The sequence below is a fragment of the Rattus norvegicus genome, chromosome 9 (assembly GCF_036323735.1).
Source record: "Rattus norvegicus strain BN/NHsdMcwi chromosome 9, GRCr8, whole genome shotgun sequence".
Classification (NCBI taxonomy): Eukaryota; Metazoa; Chordata; class Mammalia; order Rodentia; family Muridae; genus Rattus; species Rattus norvegicus.
Window position 1 is genome coordinate 40,709,981 of NC_086027.1, and position 8,922 is coordinate 40,718,902.

Below are 8,922 nucleotides of genomic sequence, written 5' to 3' on the forward strand. Positions count from 1 at the left end.
GATTTTTAGCACCATATATACAATCTCAACAAAGTTAAAATCTGAGCAATCATGACAGCACCTTTCCTCTCCCAAGAAGCACATGCTTCTTTATGGGCCATGTTGTGCCAATAGTGCATCATCTATTTAGTAAAGAGCAAGGACCTGGAGTCCAGCACTTAATGCTACACTGGCACGTAAAGCCTTAAACATGTAAGAACATCACTTTTTCCAAATTTTCCAAAGAATCCCGTTCATTTAACATGAGCATGAACTAGGAAAATGAAACATTTCAGATTATTGAAAGTTAAAATTTATTAAGCCATCATGTGCCAAATACTCAGGTTCAAATTAATTTCAAAATATATACAGGTAAGTAATAAACTTAAAAATGAGAAAAGTGGATTGGAAACTGCATAAAGCTACAAGTGACTGGTGGAATTGAATTAAAAATCAAGGTCATCAACTATTACAAACCGTTTTCCCTTGGTACCCAACATTCAATTGATTCACAATTATCTAGACCTTTAAAGAGCAATTTTTAAACGCACTTGGTAACCCTAACAAATTTGTCCATAAACTGAAATGATAATAATTGAATCCACTGTTTTCTACAAATTAAGTTAATTTTAAGCAAAGTGACCTCAGTGACGAATGCGTTTCATCATTTATTTAGATGTTGAAGCTCTCGCACTAAGTTTTTACAAGCTGGTGAACACTGACAAACTATTTCTCCCACAGAACTATAACCACACATTCCCAGACAGTATAAATATATGGTTGAACTAACATTAATACACATCACCATTTTATCGATTACATAATAAAACAAATGATCAAGTATCCAATTATTAAGTTACATAGCTCAAAAGGCGTATAAAATATTTCTGCTCAGTTCACTAGCAGATCCCACTTTTACTTTTTTGCAAGAGATTGGGAAGAGAAGGGGAAAACCATAATTCAAACAAGTTGGAAAACCTCAGATAGGTATGGAAAACACAAGAATTTCAGAAATTTTGATTAAGTGGTTAGCTACAACAATGTATCTCTACGTCTTAAAAATATTTACTAAATTAAAGAGCATACTCTACATGTTCTGCACAAGACAAAGGCAACATATTACTAAAAATATTTAATAGCCTCCTCTCCTTTCTTGTTCAGGCCCTCCCTGTCAGGTTGCACCCGAGTGCAAACATTAAATTAACTATAAGGCTTTTTGTCTGGAGACATTATTGAAGATATGTGCTTCTGTAACAAAGTTGATTTTCAAATGGAGGTTTCCCAAAACAGCACAAAATAAGACAGAGACATTAAATAATCATTGCAAGACTTAAAAGATAGCTAAGCAAACCTGATGTGTTCTGGTGTAAGTGTGGGAGATGTAAACATAGAGTGAGCAGGCAGATAACAAGAGAAGCCCTGCGGTGTTTGAAATGACTGAAGGAATACACCATGGAAGGTCTGGAGAGTTCTTAGTTCTTGGAATTTTGGTTCTGTATGATGCTAAAAATATACAAGTATTGTGCTGGGTATTTTGGCACCTAATCCTTCTAAATTCCTTATAGACTAATAATATTCTGGCACAGGAGTACATTTAATGACATTACTCAATACCTTATTTTAGGAAAGGTCAATTGGTACAAATAATAAGCACATTTTAAATGCTGACCAGCAAAAATCTTTTGCTAAGTGTCCAAACGTGTTGATCATAGCCCAATTATAGAGGTTGCAATTCTGTCAAGCTTGTGGCCTGGTAAAACTTTTTCAATATTCCCCTGGAGCTTCCACAGGTAAGTGGACACATTGGGTAAATAACAAATCAGGTCCCATCTGAAGTTCCTCTTCCAAGGCAATGGCATCAGGCACCCCAGTTTTATTGAATACAACAGTTGTTTCTATGACCGTTGGAATCCTTGAAGCGGAGCCGCATTTTAGGACGGTACTTCTCCAGGTACAGAAGTTGCTTGCTGTTAAAAGCTCCGCGCCGCTTTCTGGAAGGAAGATATGATAGAGGTTAGAGGGTTGCCATTTCTGGTAGCAAGGAAATGAAGACCAAAGGACCACCTAGAACTCTGAGATTTCTAAATATGCCAAATGGTTTTATTTAACTTTATCCTATTCTGTGACTAGGGCAAAACAACCCTCTGCCCCCAGTCATATTCATCTCAGCAAAATGTAAATTAACAAGCACATTGAGTCAAAAAGCAGAAAAGAATTATCATCTATATGAATACAAAAAGGTTGGGTTAAGGATTTTCCCTCTCTAGGCCTTAGTATAGTTATCTTAAAAATAACAATTGGGGGGACAGTTAAGAATACCTGTTGCTTAAGAGGACCTGGTTTAAGCTCCCAATAACCACAAGGTGGCCCACAGCCACCCATAACTTCACTCCCAGTCATTTCCTTGTGACTTCTAAGGGCCACACACATACAACATATATTTAAAGCACACAGATCAAAATAAACAGTTAACTGATGCATGGTTTCCATTTTATAAAATTCAGATATAAAATACAAGCAGGCATGAAGGAGGGCAGTATATGACTTACTGTCTTATGAATTGTACTGCATCTTCATATTTCATTCCACCTTCAATTAATGCTAGGGCAACAAGCACCGGAGCTCTGGTAAGGTAAAAATTTTGATTACTAATTAAACCTTGTGAAATTAACTGTTCATATACCCTAGATCGAAAAGTATTAATCAATTCAATGATAGCTTTATATTACATCTTAGGCTTAGTTTTTGATGCTAGAATCTCAGCTACTTGGAAAGCTGAAGCATGAAAATTACCATTTCAAAAAGCGTTCTGGAAGTGAGTTCAAGACCAGATGGGGGCAAGACAGTGAACTGTCTGAGAATAAGCCCAGCGGGAATGTAGAGGTATAGCAGTGTTAGAATCCTTGTCTAAGCATCCTTGTGTGTGTGTTGGGGGAGGGAGGGTGTGTCAATCCCAAAGAAAAAAAGAGAATCTTAAGCATTAGTACTTTCAACTTAAGAACTTTATCTACGACAGTTCTCAACCTGTGGATTCCATATCAGATCTTTATATTATGATTCATAACAGTAGCAACAAAGTAATGTTTGGTTGGAGGTCATCAGAACACAAGGAACTATATCACAGGGTTGCAGCATTAGGAAGGGTGAGATCCACTGAGCTAGAAGGAAAATAGACATCTCCTTACCTGCCAAGGCCTGCGACACAATGGACAGCAATACAGCAACCAGGTTCTTCACGAAACTTAATCTTCACAAGACTTAACCAGTCATCAACAATCTGGTTGGATGGTGGTGCACCATCATCAAAAGGCCAGTCCTGATTAAAAAGAAATATTCTTAGAGCTTTAACTTTGTTAGGTACACTGGTACATCCCTGCATCCCCAAGTCCAGGAGAGGCAGGCAGTCTGTGGAGTTCACAGCACTTTCCGGGCTCACTGTGCTATGCAACAAGACCGAACAGACAAAATGTCTAATTACATGTTACTGTTGTATGATTTTGCCTTGACTTAAAAACATGAGGTCTGATCTGAATAAACTTCTGTAGTGTAACAAATACATGAAAGCTCAAGTACTTACAAGAACATGAATGCCTTCTTTCTCCACAAGAGTAGTGTCGTAAGTTGCTTCGCATACTCTTACTATTGTGGTAACTCCATACTTCTTAAGTTCCTAGGAAACAATGCATACAAGTATTAAACATCAATGAGGTCTTTGGAACCATAGTCTTGCTGTGTCATGTGCCATCTGCACCACTTTTGATCACGCCAGTAAACAAATGGCAAAACTCATCCTTTCGTTATGCATGCTTGTTCCACATTGTAAGAGGGAAGAGAATTGCTAAATGCTATATGTTATATTGGGGGGGGGGGGGAAGTCCCTGAACAAACAAACAACCCAAAACCTGAATTCTCACTTGAGTACTTGGGTGCACGCGGAGGGAGCAGCATCTGGCCAACCAGAAGTGCCAGTCACCTCACTCAAGACATGTTTCTCAGTCCTATAGCTTGCCAGCAGGCCAAGCTTATGGCCACTGAGTTCAGTGTCCCTGCCCCGTGTACAACTACGCTCAAGACTTTCTAAACATGGATTCTGAAGCAGCAGCAGCACCAACAGGTGCTGCAGGAGCAGTAAAGTGTTACAGACTGAACCTCTTCAGACCTAAGTTTGAGAATAATTTCAAAGGCTCAAGACCACACTTGAATTTTAAAAAGCAACTCATCATTAAAAAAAAACAAAAACAAAAAAACAACAACAAACCCTACAGGCCTAAGGATGCATTAATTATAATTCACCTCTGCCCATATTAAAACATAATTCAAGATTTAAAAAATTATGTAACATTCAAATATTTCTCTATTTGCTACTGAGCATCTGTAGATTTTTATACTTCATAAATGTGTGCTCACTTGGCATTAACTTCCTTGTACAACAAGTTGGCCTCATATCTGCCATCAGAAACAGCAGAATAAGCAGGTGAAAATTAGATTCAAAGCAGAAATAAAATCAAAGACATTTACTAATTGAAGTTTAGCGCACTAAGCTAAGAAGATAATGGAAAAAGTCTGTAAGTGGCAGTCTTTGCCTTGTAAATTTAACAAAGCAAACTAAAGGCACATAGTTCTCAAAGTGTAGCACACCGCTACCACTCAAATAGTTCCTCTCTGGGTATGAAAACTGTAGTTACATTTTTCAAGCAGACCCACTATTAAACTGCAACCAATTAGGACATTAAAAATAGGATCTTACCTCTATAAATTTGTTTAAGGTCGCATTGGTTGGATTGTGTGTAATAAGAAATCTCATGTTCTTGTATGTGACTTCCACAGGAGCAGGGCGGTTCATTCGAGCCATGTTAATTTAGTTTAAAAAAACACCCAATAGGGTTATGAAAGAATTAAAAAATTGAATACAGAAATGATTCCAAACAAAAACTGAAAACCAAAACAAAACAAAACAAAACAAAACAAAAAACCAAAACAAAACCAAAAAACAACCTGAAGTCTACTTCAATATTCAATATACTCCACTTGAAATTCTCAGTGCTTTGAGTATGAGTCGGGAGAAACGGGCAATGAAATGAACCTCCTCACAAGAAGCAGTGACTCTTCAATCCAGGAATACTGAGGCGATACAAAGGAAGTGCACTGAGGTTTACCCCATCCAGGTCTGAGCTCTTGGAAAATGCTCTGCAGATTTCAATTCAACACGACTGTGTCCAGGCTATCCACTCTTATGGGGGCTTCTTGGTGGAGTAGTAATGAATTTCTACAGTTCACTTGTCTGCATAGAGGTCGTGCTGTGCCTGGCAGTAGTCTCCACTGCCCTTCAGAAACTCCATAAATGTGTGACCGAGAACACCACAGAACTGCTGTTTAGAAGAAAAAGAAAGCAAGAAAGGGGAAAAAGTTATTTTCTGATTCCAAAGGAAAGTCATGCTTGTTCCACTTAGTACCTAAGTGCTCAAAGTAGAGACAGACTAATGTGACATCAACGTTTACTTGCATTACAAAATTCAAGGTTCCTGCATATTAAATCAATAAGTCTAAAGCGAGCAGTCATGAGCCCTAAAGTGGAGCTGACAATGTTCAGGGAGCCGCTGCTACATTTGGAATTCCACTTATGCATCTATATACATAGTTTTAATTACCCTTTTCAGTTACTTTCAGTTACTGTTTAAACACTAATATAAACTTCATGTAGTCTGATGCTTTGATGCTCCCAGTCTTTGCACAAACCACTGAACTCACAGACATTTCAGCTGCCCACTAAGTCTTTGTTTTTATAGTTTATGTTATTAAGCTACTGTGATTAAAATGTAAGTCGATATTTGTTCTATGGTCTTTAAAAAAAAAGCATGTTAAATATAATTACCCTTTAATTTTAGTCTCTAAAGTTTAAATTTGAAGGCCTGCTCATTTCCCTTTTGTATTTTGTAGCAGATCCTTGGCATTTAGAAATAACTTACACTCTATATTTTTAGGTAAAGCAGGTCCTAGTGCAAGTGTATCAGCAGCATCCAACACTTCTCATAGTATTGGCACTGTCACTAAACTGTGGAGGTGAAGTGTGTAGGAGAGTGGGGTTCTACCCTGATGGGACTCAGGAGGCTCGTCTCTAGAGGGGCTGCCTAGAATGACAGGCCATCTTGTTTCTAAGTGAATCGAAACAATCTGCTTAAAAACTCCTAAGAACTTTTTTTTGCCATCTGTTTGGTCAGATTCGCTCTGTAAATGCAATTAATTCACTTAGGTCTTCAACCATATCCTACTTAAGACAAAATATACACATTATCTTTGATATTCTAAAACTCCAATTCCACTTATCTGCTGTAAAACTAAAATCCAACTCATATATGAAAAATCTATGATAAGACTTTTATAATGGTCTCAATCACAATGTGACTGATTACCGACAAATACATTTCCATAAGTTCCTCTTTAAGAAACGTTAAACCATATTCATGTCAGCACCAAATAGTATATTAATATTCACATGGTATTTTTCAGAGTCTATGCATAAAAGCTTATCAAATAAACCCATTAGAAGGAAATGAGCATTAGCAAAACCTGCCTCTATCCACTCTAGGCAGTTTATGGAAGAATGCAGAAAAGCAGTTGCACTCAGTAACAAGAACACTCAATGACAACCGCTATCCTAAAGAACAAACCACTAAAGTAAAATCTCGAAACAAGATCAGTCAAAAATTCCCAATACTCCTGGTGAAATAAAGGAACTAATCCCCCAAACTAATTACTAGAAGGTACCACAAGCAAGACAACTTATTCCTGACATGTGTTAGATGTCAGTACTTCAGGAAGTACACACCCAATAATCTGAAAATATTCTTATCCTATCTAGGCACAATTTCTTGTCCTATTTCTTTTTTGGGGGGCGGGGGTAAGTCTGGCACTTTATCGAACATTCATACACAGGACCCATAAAGCTTTTCAAGAGTTCCATTAGGAAGCTGGAAGGCAGCAAGAAAAATTTTTTCCTGAACTGGTTTGAAATGAGTGGAGCCACCCAGTGGCTGGAGGAACACTTCCGTCAAAACAGCGGAGACCACCGACATCCTAGTTAATATGCCCTCACAGGCCCCAAACTAAACAAGACAGGCAGCGAAGAGATCTTTCCATTTTAATTGCACGCACCAATAGCACATGACCAGAGAAAAATGATCATTTGGTGTATGTGTGTGTGTGTCTATGGCATTAGCTTAAGTCAGTCTGTTGGGCTGCAGAATCAAACCAGTCTGTGGAATAATCTGCTTTATCCAATTCTGTTCCAAATACACCCAGGTTTTAGGTAACGCGCCCAATCTAGCCCTTGTGAAGCACTGTTTCTTTCCGGGAACGGGTCGCGCTTTTCTGGTTTCCCAACCGTTTAAGCAGACACGAAGCAAAAAAGGAAAAAAAAAGCCAGAATGCACGACCCCCAAATCCCCGACCCCAGACCTCCAGTCCACAGACCGTTCCGACACCGGGGGAATTACGGCTCAGTAGCGGCGGAATGGTGCAGGGCTGCTCGCTCAACAGGAGTCGCGCAGTTGTGGCCAGCAGCTCCTGTTGCTCCCGGCCCAAGAGCGGGCGGTCCCACGCGCAGCCCGCCGCGGGGCCGGGTAAGGGACCCCCTCCGCTGCCCCGGTCGCCCCTACCGGCGCCCGGCGGTGATCGAGCAAGCCCGGGCTTGAGCGGCGCGCATAGCCGCGAGGTCCGCAATCACGGGTTCGCGGTGGCGAGCGCGGGCGGCCACCGAGGCCATCTTGGGAGGCCCCGGGCGCCGGGTCCCGGTTCCCCCCTCCGCCAACCCCTCCCGTCCCGGCGGCCACGTCCACGACGCCCGTGCGGCTTCTCGGAACAAAGGCCGCCCGCCGGGTCGCACGCGCACAAAGCCGCTGGGCTGTTCCGTCGGCCGCTCCCGGTCCCGGGTCCCGCCACCGGCGCCTCCGCGGGCCGGCGAGCCTCCCTCCGCTCTTTAGCCGCCCGCTGTAACAAAGGCCCGGCCCGCGGTACTCACAGGAATATGTCTACTCATTGAAGATTGTGGCCTAATCATACAGCCGATCCCGAGGCGGCGCAGGCGGCGGCGGCAGGGCAGGCGGCGGTGGGCGTCGCGGGGCGGCGGCGGCGATGCAGGCGGCGGGGGCACCAGACGACCATGCAGTGAGCTGCCCGAGGAGCGTCGCCGAGCCGGCCGCAGCCCAGAGCCAATGCGCGCGCCCAGGCGCCCTTGCGTCACAAGCCCGCCCCTTTATAGCCGGCGCGACGTGCGCTCCGGCGGCGGCCAATCACGGCGCGGGACGCCGGCGGCGCGGGGCGGGGCCCGGGGCGCCGACGTCACTCGCGGCGGCTGCCACCGGTGCGAACCGGTTGATGAATGGCGCGGAGTGCTAGCGGGTCCTCGCCACCCGACGCGCCCGACGCTAGAGCCGCGAGTTCGTCTCCACTTGGAACGCCGCTTAGGCGAGAGGAACCCTGTAGCCCGAGGCTATAGCTCTGTCGCGCCGGCCAACGGTTTATCTTGGCACTTGCGCCCCGGGATCTCCGTCATCACCCCATATTGATGTCGCATGACCGCTGGGCGGGTGACTCACCACTCCAGAGCCCGGCTCTAGGCTGGGACTAGGGATTCTCGTCACCATCCGCACTTCCACGTGGGAAGGCTCTCCGCAGAGATTAGCCCTCGAGACTGGGAAATGTCCCTAATTTTTTTTTTTTTTTGAGGCAATTGAAGCCTAGTTGCTCCCGATCCTTTCTTCTTCCCCCCTTCTTTTTAGATTACACCCCCAAACTGCTGATGCTGGCAACTGCAGTTGGCTCGATTGTGGCATTTCGAAATCACATGCATCCTTTGTACTGCTGCTCACTCACAGATAATGAAAGGTTAGCTTTTGCTAAGGGGAAGCGTGTTTTTTTAAATTAAGAATCGTCGACTTTATCAAG

General features: G+C 42.9%; 1 protein-coding gene across 2 annotated transcripts; it reads right to left on the reverse strand.

The window, feature by feature from the left end:
• Positions 1-269: 269 nt before the first annotated feature.
• Ptp4a1 (protein tyrosine phosphatase 4A1) lies at positions 270-8,196 on the reverse strand. Of its 2 annotated transcripts, NM_031579.3 has the most exons (6): positions 7,997-8,196; positions 4,727-5,348; positions 3,557-3,649; positions 3,165-3,295; positions 2,529-2,603; positions 270-1,970 (listed from the first exon to the last, which is right to left on the reverse strand). In NM_031579.3, exons 2-6 carry the CDS (start codon positions 4,829-4,831, stop codon positions 1,853-1,855), a joined length of 522 nt encoding a protein of 173 aa, NP_113767.1. In that variant the 5' UTR covers positions 4,832-5,348; positions 7,997-8,196; the 3' UTR covers positions 270-1,852. The 2 variants fall into 2 exon arrangements, with proteins under 2 accessions (NP_113767.1, XP_063122883.1); XM_063266813.1 differs by lacking the exon at positions 7,997-8,196 and having other exon boundaries at positions 270-1,966; positions 4,727-4,866.
• Positions 8,197-8,922: the final 726 nt, after the last annotated feature.

Bases quoted from the DNA above. Each gene is read 5' to 3' on its own strand.
- Ptp4a1 (XM_063266813.1), bottom strand. From the start codon at position 4,831: ATGGCTCGAATGAACCGCCCTGCTCCTGTGGAAGTCACATACAAGAAC. The intron at 3,650-4,726 runs GTAAGATCCTAT...ATTGTTTCCTAG, and splicing joins CCTTAAACAAATTTATAGAG to GAACTTAAGAAGTATGGAGT. The intron at 3,296-3,556 runs GTAAGTACTTGA...CTTTTTAATCAG, and splicing joins AAGAAGGCATTCATGTTCTT to GACTGGCCTTTTGATGATGG.